The sequence below is a fragment of the Oryctolagus cuniculus genome, chromosome 17, assembly GCF_964237555.1.
Source record: "Oryctolagus cuniculus chromosome 17, mOryCun1.1, whole genome shotgun sequence".
Taxonomy (NCBI): Eukaryota; Metazoa; Chordata; class Mammalia; order Lagomorpha; family Leporidae; genus Oryctolagus; species Oryctolagus cuniculus.
In genome coordinates, this window is record NC_091448.1 from 45458732 (window position 1) to 45471056 (window position 12325).

The 12325-nt window shown below is 40.7% G+C and overlaps 1 protein-coding gene across 5 annotated transcripts in view; it reads left to right on the forward strand.

Moving 5' to 3' along the window:
• EFCAB5 (EF-hand calcium binding domain 5) overlaps positions 1-12325 on the forward strand; it is a 139387-nt gene that overhangs the window by 92295 nt on the left and 34767 nt on the right. For all 5 annotated transcript variants that reach the window (XM_070061150.1, XM_070061149.1, XM_070061151.1 and 2 more), the window contains 5 exons: positions 4027-5160; positions 5922-5999; positions 6096-6188; positions 8037-8251; positions 9802-9958. In XM_070061150.1, coding sequence (XP_069917251.1) covers positions 4027-5160; positions 5922-5999; positions 6096-6188; positions 8037-8251; positions 9802-9958 — 1677 coding nt within the window. The remainder of the gene's footprint in view (positions 1-4026; positions 5161-5921; positions 6000-6095; positions 6189-8036; positions 8252-9801; positions 9959-12325) is intronic.

Consider the following 12325-nt stretch of genomic DNA (forward strand, 5'->3'; position numbering starts at 1 on the left):
ATCATTCCACCACCAAGTGTTGGGAGCAACCCGGACTGGACTGAGTTACTGGAATTAAGACTTATTCTATGCATCTGCTCTCCCACAATATGGCGCTGGGAGAGGAGGCAACAGCTTCTACCCAGCTGCCTCTCACTAACTTGACAAGCTGCAGGACCTGCTCCTGATTGGAGGAGAGCAGCGTACTCGGCGTGTGGGCAGCCGAGTTAGGATTGGCGGAGGAGGACTATAAAGGAGGAGAGAGACAACATGCACCAGGAACATCTATCTGAAGGAACACCTGTGCAGCCCCCGAGAGAGCCGGCCGGCGGTGTGCCGCTCCCCCGCGGAAGTGGGGAATGTGGCAGGGGGAACCGCCCTTCCACGGAGGTGGAAGGGATGGTAGCCAACCCGGGAAGAACCAGCAGCAAACCCGGGGAGGACCAGCAGCAAACCCGGGGAGGGCCGAGCAGACAGAAGAACAGCTCAGGGTCCTGTGTCGTTCCTCCACGAAGAGGGGGAGCGACATAATGGTGCCGTGACTCGGATATGAAGCCTAGGCAGGGTTTAGTGTCGTTCCTCCACGAAGAGGGGGAGCGACAACCAAGGAATCCCTCCATGTATCATCTCCTTTAGTACATGGTAACTGCATTATTTCTAGTTGTTCATTTCCCCCACAAAATTCATTCTTTGTCAGAACTAGATGTATTTTTCACAAAAGTTCAGTACTCAAAACTGGCATGTCAGAACTCAGCTAGAATTCAATTTTAAACCATTTGAAAGGAAATACTTTGATGATAGTTCATTTTGGAAATTTTTGTGTTTTTTAAATTTTTTTTGCTTAAAAAATTTTAACAGACATAAAAATTGGGCATATTTGTGGGGTACTATGTGATGTTCTGTTGCATGTATACATCATATAATGTCCAATCAAGGTGGAATATTTGTCCTTTCAAGGATTTAATATTTCTTAATAATGAAAGCACCCAAAATCCTATCTTCCCGAGTTCTTGAGATAGATATACGTTATGTTAGCGTTATATAAAGTCACCCTACTGGGCAAGAGCCTCAGAATTATTACTCCTATCTGGCTATAACCTGATACCCGTTAATCGACTTTTCCTCTTCTGTCCCTCCCACCACATGTCCCTCCCCAGCTCTGATAACAAGCATTATATTTTTAACTTCTGCAAAATCACCAATTTTTTTTGACTCCACATGTGAGTGAAATCATGTGATGTTTTGTCTCTCTGGAAATTATGTTGGTAATAGTAATTTCATTTTCAATGCCAACCTAGAATACTAAGATTTCTAAGAAAAATACTTCCTTTTTCCAAGCAGTTTTACTTGCATACCTTTACTATACTTACATGGTAAAATGTCCTTTTTATATTACCACCAAGATAAATAAAAATTTATTTTTTATTTTTCATTTTTAGAGAAAATCTTTTAATTTCTGGGTTTTCCAAAAAATATTAATATTTTATTTCTGCATGAAGATTTATTATTTGGATGCTTAAAAATCTGTGTATAGTATACATATGGTTTTTCTGAAAATTGTGGGCATATCAATTTTATAGCTTAACTTCCAAACATTTCTGGAGGTGATTGGGATAGTCTTGTGGCACGAATCCTACTCTGTAGTCCTGCACATCAGGATTTTGTTGTTGTTTGTAAATGCATTAATGCATTTTAAATGCATTAATTTCCATTCTTGACCATTCTTAACTGAATGGGAGAGAGAGAGAGAGCCAGAGACACACAAGCAGAGATCTCTCATCCACTGATTCACCCCCAAATGCATGCAACAGCAAAGGCTCAGCCAGGCTGAAGCCAGAAGCCCAGATCTCAATTCTGATTTCCCACATGGGTGGGGGACCCAAGTACTTGAGCTATCACTTGCTGCCTCCAAGGGTGCACATTACCAGCAAGCTAAATTTAGAAGTGGAGCTGGTAACAGCAATTTTAAAAACTCAACAATAACAAAACAACCCATCCAGTTAAGAAATGGGCAAAGGACTTCATAGACAGTTTTCAAAAGAAGAGATACAAATGACCAATAAATATGAAAAAATGTTCAACATCACTAGCCATCAGGAAAATACAAATCAAAACCACAGTGAGAGATCATCTCACTCCTGTCAGAATGACCAAAATCCAAAACGCAGAGAGTGACAAATGCTGGAAAGGATGTAGAGAAAGGGGAACACTTATACTCTGTTGGTGGGAATACAAATTAGTGTGACCACTGTGGAAAACAGTGTGGAGATTTCTTTAAAAACTAGGAATAGACTTGCTGTATGATCCAGCAACCCCACTACTGGGTATATACCCAAAAGACATGAACACAGATGAAAGAATACCTGCACCACCATATTCACAGCAGCACTGTTCACAGTAGCCAAAATCTGGAATTAAAGAAAATGTGGTTTATATAAACAATGGAATGTTATTCAGCTATAAAAAAGAATGGAATTCTACCATTTGCAGCAAAATGGGCACAAATGGAGGACATTATGTTGAGTGAAATAAACTGGACACAGAACGACAAATACCACATGTTCTCCCTTATGTGTGGGAGCTAAAGTTTTTTTACAGAAAAGAAAGAAATGCCTATGTGTATCAGTATTGCTGTAAATATGGTTTTATAAAACTTTGTTTTATAACTTTGTCAAGTCAATGGTTAAGAATCTAGGCTGGCGCCGCGGCTCACTAGGCTAATCCTCTGCCTGCAGCGCCGGCACACCGGGTTCTAGTCCCAGTCAGGGAGCCGGATTCTGTCCCAGTTGCCCCTCTTCCAGTCCAGCTCTCTGCTGTGGCCTGGGAGTGCAGTGGAGGATGGCCCAAGTCCTTGGGCCCTGCACCCCATGGGAGACCAGGAGAAGCACCTGGCTCCTGGCTTTGGATCGGCGCAGTGCACCAGCCGCAGTGCGCCGCCGGAGTGGCCATTGCGGGGTGAACCAACAGAAAAGGAAGACCTTTCTCTCTGTCTCTCTCTCACTGTCCACTCTGCCTGTCAAAAAAAAAAAAAGTTATACTACTGTAGTTATAATTATTCTGATTATGTTAAAATTTACTGTATATGGGGGAAATGTCTTTTTCCCATTCAATTAGTGTTTATAGCTGTTGTCTATATTCCCATTGAATTAGGGTCTTTTTACTTTTACTTGTTAAAATTCTTATTTGGTGAAGTATTAAGCCTTTTTACTGTGTGGTAAATTTAAAATTTATTATCTCAGAAACTGAAAAAGACAGAAAGTGAGAAGGATGGAAGGTGAGAGGGAAGAAGGGATGGAGGAAGGAAGGGAATATCATTATATTCCTAGAATTGTATCTGCAAACCATATTTAATCTGTTAAAAACTAATTAAAATTATTCAAAAATAAGGAAAAAATAAAAAGAAGTGGAGCTGGGATTCAAACCCAGAGACTCAGATATGAGATGTGGGTATCCCAAGCAGCAATAATCACTGAGCCAATTGCCTGTTCCTGTTCTTGTTTTGTAACAGTGGGATTCTAGCGAATGCTACAGTCTTTCCCTAGAGTTCTGAACCAGTTGTCTACATAAGTTGTGTAGGAAAATAATTGAGTAATAATAAGAAAGAAGAAGGTAGAGAAAGGTGATCATTTTTAAAATAGCCTGTGTAAAAGATTGTCATGGATATTGATTTGCTCTATTTTTATACTGAAAAGATATTTGAAATATAAAATGTGCCCCTTCCTCCACTCCTATGCTCTGCGTATTGTAAGAAGAACAAAGGTGGAAGATGAATTCTATTTGCCTTGGCAGTCCAAGCTACACTCCACATTGCAAAAGAATAATTATGTTCATTTCCAAAAACCATGCCTTTTAGTGAGAAGTGATCTCTAATTCACAGTAGTGAGCACTTTTTAGGTTCCTTTGGGTACCTTTTTGCTTTTTATTGTGTTGCAGTGAAGGATAACATTTATTACAATCACTGTACTTAATTTTTTGCATTAATTTAATAGCTCTAATTCTGTATTATATAATCATTTGTTTAGGTAAATGTTTTGTTTTCTGCATTAGGGCCATTCGTTGAATTTGAAGAGATAGTCCTGCCTGAGTTCTGGGGAGACATGGATAATCAGAAGCACATTTATGAAGACTTTGACAAAGTGCTCTTAGAGATGAATACATTACTTTCTGAAAAAAATGACAGCAAAAACCAAAGCAAATTGTTAGAAAATTCAGAAGAGCAACAGAAACGCAATGAACAGAGAAAATCAACACCATCACTCAACACACCAGAACAGCAGAAAGTGACAACTGCAGAACAAGGATCACACAGAATTTCAACTGAAGAACAAGGCAGAAGGCCAACTGCAGAACAAGAACTACATAGAGAATCAGTAACAGAAGAAGGAGCCTACACGGAGTCAACTCCAGATCGAAGATCAATTAGAGAGTTAGTACCAGAACAAGAACCATACAAAGGATCAACAGCAGGACAAGAACCAGGCAGACTATCAGCCTCAGAACAAGGATCACACAGAGGGTCTGTAGTAGAGCAAGGACCACGCAAAGTGTCAGTTGCAGAACCAGCGACCCGCAGAGAGTCAACTATAGAACCAGGAGCACGTAGGGTGTCAGCTGCAGAATCAGGGTCCCGCAGAGGGTCAGCTATCGAACCAGGAGCACGTAGAGCATCTGCTGCAGAACCAGGGTCCCGCAGAGGGTCAACTATCGAACCAGGAGGTCGTAGAGCGTCCGTTGCAGAACCAGGGTCCCGCAGAGGGTCAACTATCGAACCAGGAGCTCGTAGAGCGTCCGCTGCAGAACCAGGGTCCCAGAGAGAGTCAGTATCAGGACAATTTCAGCACAAAGGATCAGAAGGGGGACAAGGATCGCAAAGAGTATCACTTTCGGAATCCAGATCACACAGAGAGTCCATAGTAGAAGAACAACACAAGGAGTCAGAACAAAGACCCCAAAGACAGACAACTCCAGAAGAACAACAGGACATAGATTCAACTTCACAATCAAGAGAAGAAAGTAACATAAAAGAAAGTACAAAATCTAGGGCGGCTATTCCTTCTGGATACACTGAAATCCCCTCACAGGAAAAGAGTTCTTCGGAGCAAGCATATGAAGAGGAACCACTTGTGAGGTCTGAATTGCAAGGGGAAGTTCCAACATCAAGTAAAAAAGATCATATTTCAGGTAGCAATGCAGTTCTCTTACAGTATCAACTCCTGGTTGGTGGTGTGGTTATAATGCCTTTTCAAAAATGCTCATTTAAAAAGATATCTTCTAGCATATCAGGTCATGTCAACTTTAGTCATATTTTACTATTCAACATGAGTCTGGATCTTGAATAATCAATTACATGCAAACCGATATCACTATTGTCAATTTACCTAGAAGTCCTTTTTCACTAAAATCCATTTGCAAGGAAAGAATCTGGTAATGCTGCATATACAAGTGTTTTAATAGGGTATCTGAAAGGGCAGAAGAAGCCATTTTGTTTTCAACATAGTATCTGATATTAGAAAACACTTCTTAAAATTTTATCTCAACTATAAAAATGGATTTTACTTTTTTCTGCTACATATATATTCTAGAAGAGTTTCTGAAAGACATACTTAAGACAGAAAGCATCTTGCATTCCAAATATTTACTGACAGTTCATTGGTCAAACGTTAGGCATACCTAAATTCATACCTAGCTGTGAGAGAGGCTGGGAAATGTATTCTGAATTTTTCTTGACTAGATTGGGATATAAAAAATAGCTTTGGACACAGAACTATTGTTAAAAAAATGAAGTTATTAAATAACTTCATTGTGGCTGATTATGACACAGCATATATGGGAAAGTACCTTTTGGTGTTCTAAGTGCAAGGCATTTCTCATCTGTTAATCTTAGCATGTCTAGTGGAATATATAATGTCCAATTCATAGACATTTTCTTTTGTACATCTTAGGAGCTACAAAAAAGGAAGCACAGAAAGACAAATCCTGTGAACCTAAATCCCAAAAAATGGAAGGAAAGTCATGGTCAGGTAACTCATTTAATCCTCCTTTAATTTACACCATGGAACAAAATCACAGTGAAAACAAAGTTAACTTGACTATGTTTTGGAATGTGTGTTTTACAGGTGAATTTTTGACTTGTAACTGGCGAATGAAGTATGTCAAATTTGAAGATGAGGAACAGGCAAACCTAATCTATGGCAACTCTAGGTTCACAGGTACATATTAACAACAAGACTAGGAAGCATAGATGATGGTTCAGTGGATAGATTTAATTTACCATGGACTCCATGATAAAAACTGGATTTATCTAAGATGCAATTGTAGAGTGATCCTTGCATTATTTTGTCCCTGAGAGCTATGGATCTATACAGAGAATCAGAAACATGATGAGGAACCCACATAGATGGATATTTTTGGCGATGGTGTACTATTGATGGTGATTTATGCTATTGGTGAATGCTTTTCTGCTTTCAAACTTAATGGCGTTAGAAAACTTTTTTTTTTTTTTTTTTTTTTTTTGAGAGGCAGAGTGGACAGTGAGAGAGAGAAACAGGGAGACAGGGAGAAAGATCTTCCTTTTTCTGTTGGTTCACCTCCCAATGGCCGCTGCGGCCGGCGCGCTGCGGCCGGTGCGCTGCGGCCGGTGCACCGTGCTGATCCGAAGCCAGGAGCCAGGTGCTTCTCCTAGTCTCCCATGCAGGTGCAGGGCCCAAGGACTTGGGCCATCCTCCACCGCCTTCCCAGGCCACAGCAGAGAGCTGGACTGGAAGAGGATCAACCGGGATAGAATCTGGCGCCCCGATTGGGACTAGAACCTGGTGTGTCAGTGCTGCAGGCAGAGGATTAGCCTATTGAGCCATGGCACAGGGCTAGAAAACTTTTCTTAGCTGTTACATGGCCATTCAACTGCATTGAAACCATGATCCAGGCACACAAAAAGAATTCAGATAGTAGAACTCAATAGAAATCAATCTACTTATTCTTCTTCCTAGTATGACTACATCCAAATATAAGACAGGGAAGAATCTATCTTGTGTTTGAAGACTTGCAATGAAATATCTACTCAACAGAGGAAACAGGAATTTTGGGCTTTGGGATAAACTCTATTCGATTGTTCTGAAAATTACTCATATTTTACTAAAATTCTATTTTATCATTTTGCTGTACGTATCAACAAATAGTAGTAATAATTATATGAAAAATAATTTCTTGCTATTGGTGCTTACTTTAAGCCTGGCCAAACAGCAAACTTTCTATCCTCAAAATATTCTGGCAAAAATGTATGGCATTGGTCAGACTCTTGTAACCTGCCAGTTTGTATTCTTCTTCCTGGTAGTCTTTGTTTCAATTTGTTTTACCATTTTAAAAAATTGCATGGATAATCATCACATCCCGTATAGAAAGCATGGGGGCATGATTGAGTCAATGAATAAATCAAACATAAGTCACTGGATAGATATTTTATGAAATATAAATATATGAAATACAGCTTCATGCTGTAACATTGAACTGCTAGATAAGCATATTAGTACACACTTTTGAGGGAGAAGTCATGGTGTTAGTATTTACTTATTTATTTAAGTTGGAAGCCCAGAGCTTAACTGGCTTCAGAAACAACCAAAACAGGAGCTCAAAAATAACAGCAGAACCACTACCTCTCTGCTTTTGAGCTCTGTTCTCCATACTGTGGCAAAAATGTCCACAAGAGCATCACTAAATTTACATCCTACTAGTGCCGCAGTCAGAGTACCTGAAGAATGACTCTTTGCTATTAGTTTCCCTAAAAATTCTGGGCTATCGTGTCCTATAGTGGGTGACTTTGCAGTCATGTATGAAATGTTGGCCAGACCTATGTCCCTTGGTCACCCATGGGGTAAGGGAGAGGAGGCTTAATGTCACCTGAACTGACAGTGGAGGAGAGAAGTTTGCCCAAAGAAAAGGCAAAATAGCATGGGCTCCTGACAGGAAGAAATAGCAGTTGTCTATTATGATAGGCACTCATTTATTTTCCCTAAGATCTGAGAGTATTGTTTACTGCCTGGCCTGTGTTTCCTGCTTGACAGACTTACACTCAATTATAAGAAATATTCAGTCTTACAAGGAAGTAAAAGGCAGGAGTGCCTTCAGTGGAGTTTCCTTCAACCTGCTCCAATTTGTGCAACTCCTGGAGACGTTTGTTGGTGAAGATACCTCCTTGAGTGTCAGCGAGACCCTGGCCACATTTTTTAAGCGGGGCTATGTTGAGAGAAAAGAAGAGAAAATGAGTGCCTTAGAACAGGTGGGTAATATTCATCAATGAAACAAGTGAAGTCACTATCATAAGTAAACCTCTCCATCACAGTTGCTTCTAGCGTGGCTTTGCTTAAAAAACTTTATTTCACAAGCATAGCCATTATATTTTAGTCTATTGGTGAGTGTTCTAAGATCACACTCCAGAGAAATCATTCTCCTAATAATAACATGGCTGCTCCTGGTACAGGGCGGTTCATTATGCAGTTTTGCTTTTTCCTCCTCTAAAGCTTGGTAACTAGGTTTTCAGGCGCATACATGTGTATGTGTAAGGACATACATGTACATTACGTGTGAGTCTGTTTACAAGTGCACATACCTAGGGGTATGATTATGGCTAGAGTATATTTTTACTCATTGGCACCCAAGTAGTACATATTTCCTAAGGACTTAATACTTACTTGGGTGTTAGATAAATGCCTACATATTACCTTATGTGAATAATTTGTCCTCTCATATGAAATATGTCAATTAGTTTTACCAAGCTTCTTCAGCAATTTTATCAGCTTCGTGAGTCTTCTCAACTTCATGCTAGAGCTGGTGTCCTTTTTGCTTCCTCAGCTGTAGTTCCCATCATTTACCCATGTGTTCTTTTTGTCATGAAATCTACCCAGCTGTTAATTCAATTACTATCTAATTAATAGAACTATTCTAGCAAAAAGTCTAGAAGGTAAAAAAAAATTAATCTCAAGTCAATGTTAAGTAAAAATAATTTTTTAAAAAAGATCCTTTTTTCATTGTGTGAACACAGTCATTCATTGCCTTGCGCCACAACACACATCTCACTAAGAAGCCGGGCAGAGCACTCCATGTGTTGATCACAGTCCTAACAAACAAAAAGAGAGTGGAAAGGAAGGATCAAAGATTTTTTAAAAAAGATTTATTTATCTATTTGAAAGTCAGAGTTACACACAGAGAGAAGGAGAGGCAGAGGGTGGGGGTGGAGGGGTCTTCCATCCACTGGTTCACTCTCCAATTGGCTGCAACAGCTGGAGCTGAGCCAATCTGAAGCCAGGAGCCAGGAGCTTCTCCTGGGTCTCCCACATGAGTACAGGGGCCCAAGGACTTGAGCCATCTTCTCCTGCTTTCCCAGGCCACAGCAGAGAGCTGGATCAGAAGTGGAACAGCCAGGTCTTGAACCGGTGCCCATATGAGATGCCGACACTGCAGGCGGCGGCCTCACCCACTACGCCACAGTGCTGGCCCCAAGATCAAAGATTTCTAAGGCTTCTAGGAACCTTCCTAAGTTAATGTGTCCAATGCAGAGAATTCCTGAGGGGGAGAGAGGGGAGTTGCTTATTTTGTCTAGAGGGGAAAAGGAAAATGACATTTAGGGCATTAAAATTAATTTTGCATTAATATCATGCTTAGCCCCAAAGTAAAGCTATATACATACATATATGTATATATACATATACATACATACATACATATATGATGCTTAAAATTTTTTGGAATAATCACAGGATGTCAGCTGGCACAATGAACACTATATTCTCTGTGTTTTGTTTTCCTGTCTTTCTGTTCTGTTTTTCTTAGGTAAAACAAAATGCTTTCCGAGTCCGACGGGGGCTTCTCCTAGAAGCCCTCTTTCAGAAATGGGACAGTGACAGCTCAGGCTTCCTAGATGTTAAGGAAGTTGATGAACTCCTGTACACATACAAGCAGGGAATGGAAAAAGAATCTATGAAGAAAGGTAAAATATGAGAATATATAACAACATGACTTCAGGTTTCCCAGTACTATAACATATTTACAGTGAGCATGTTGCTTATTCTTAAATCATAAGATGCCATTTCATAACTACTAGTATGAGTATAATTTAAAAATAAAAAAATAACAAGGGTTACCAAAATAAGGAGAAAATTGAGGCCCTCATGTATGTGTCAGCATACTCAGGAGTAAAGAACATTGTGGAGTGCTTTGTCCACGACCTTAACTCTATATGGTTAGATGCCCGCTGTGTACCTGACTACCCTCACTCCAAGTTATAAGAATCCAACCTAGTCAACAGTTATGCCTGTTTTCTTGTTCTATCTCTGACTTCACAAGGTCTGATTCATCTTCAGGTCTATGTGACTTGCAAGTTTCTCTTCAATTTATTAACTTCTCATTGTCTTTAATGACCTTTCCTCCTCCACTGTTTTTCTCTTCTGATTAATACCTCCTAGTCAAAAGCTACTAAATTCTTATCCCACTATAATAAATTCCTTCCTTTATTTTATTAGATCACAGTTCAAATGATTTTGCTCTTCACTGGGTTTAAAGACTTATGTGGCACCTTTGATATACCTTATTTCTAAATTTAAAATGTTCATTATTTTTAAAAAGTGTATTTGTTTGAAAGGCAGAATTACACAGAGATGGGGGGTGGGGAGGGAAAGAGAGAGAGAGACTCCTTCCATCTACTGGTTTATTTGGCTTCAATGGCCAAGTCTGGGCTCGGCCAAAGCCAGAAGACTGGAACTCCATCTGGATCTCCCACGTGGGTGTAAGTGCCCAAGTACTTGGGCCATCTTTCTGCTGCTTTCCCAGGTGCATTAACAAGGAGCTGGATCGCAACAAGGAGGCAGCATCTGTTGTCTAATGAAAAAGTCTGCAAGCAGGAACAACAAATTATTCTCTTCAAGGGAAGACTGATACAAAACAACTGTCAGTAATCCTATTGGTCACTACCTGGCCTGAGGAGATGATCGCTAAACCTATGGCAATATGGGGGAAGAAAAACACAATTAGTTGCTTTACAAAGGAATTTAAGATAGCTATATCCCTTACTGGTATCTGGGTTCACGTCCTGGCTTTGGTCCCAATTCTAGCTTCCTGATAATGCAAACACTAGGAGACAATAGGTGATGGCTCAAATGGTTGGATTTCTGCCATTCACAAGGGAGACCTGGATAGAGTTCCCAACTCCCAGCTTCAGCCTGGCTTAGACCTGGTTATTTTGGGTATCTGGGGATTGAAACAGCAGATGGGGGATCTCTCTCTCTCACACTCTTCCTCTAAAATTTTTTAATTTAAAAGAATGAAGAAGATGCTAAATTTGAGTATGACAAATCTTGAACAGCTCTTTTATTTGTTTATTGTTCTGTCCTACTCTTCATATCTTTTCTGTATCCAAGATGAAAAATTGAGATTTAGATCAGAGGTGGCGGTGGCAGCGGGGAGAGTGGGCCATGGAGCAATGGTCCCTCAGCCCAATCACCAAGAGTACCAGGCAGGTCACTTGTGAGTATTTTATGTATGATATGTATTGGGAAGGATATCAAAGCCAGTCCTCATAGAACTTGATGAGCAGCAAACCATCTACCACTTGCAAATGCTCTCAGAAGAGCTACTGTGCCGATGGGACTCAGTGTAGATACAGTAACATGAGGCCCTTTGCTGCAGCAGATGGCTGCCGTAGCTACTCTGTCCCAAGATATGTCCTCCCCAGGCTTCCACATCTGGTTATGAAAACTATTCACCTGGAGTACATTGGTACTCCAATTGACATCTCTATGGCCAGGCTAAAGAAAAGATTTCTCCAGCATGGTGAGTAATCCAGGGCACTGCAGTGACCCCGCAGACCAGATTGAGTTGGAGCCACATTCCAGCTTGGGTAACATCAGGAGTGACTTGGACAATCTGGAAGCCAGCAGCTCCCCCAGCAGTGAGCAGCAGCGAGCAAGCTCAGTAGCCACCAAGGAATGCAGGTTGGGGGATGTCTGTCTGCCTGTGCTGGGACGTGTGTGAGATCGTAGTCTATGTGTCCTGCACTCCTTTGACCCAGAGCAAAGCAAAGCTCACTAGAAGATCTGCATACTGACGTTTGACTATGACACAGAAAACTTTCCCAGCAAGTCAGCACAAAATGTGCAGTATTAGTATGGAAGTGACCCTTGAGAAGATGACTGCTCCTGGGAAAAGATTTGGGGTTCCCTCCAGCTCAGTTGGGAAGGCACTGTGAGGCACTTTACTTGACTGTGGCTTTGGGGTTTAATGAAGAACAGAGAAACCCAACATGTCCCCATACTAAGGATGTTGACATGACAGAGTCTGGGGGCCTCTTCATGCATCTTTC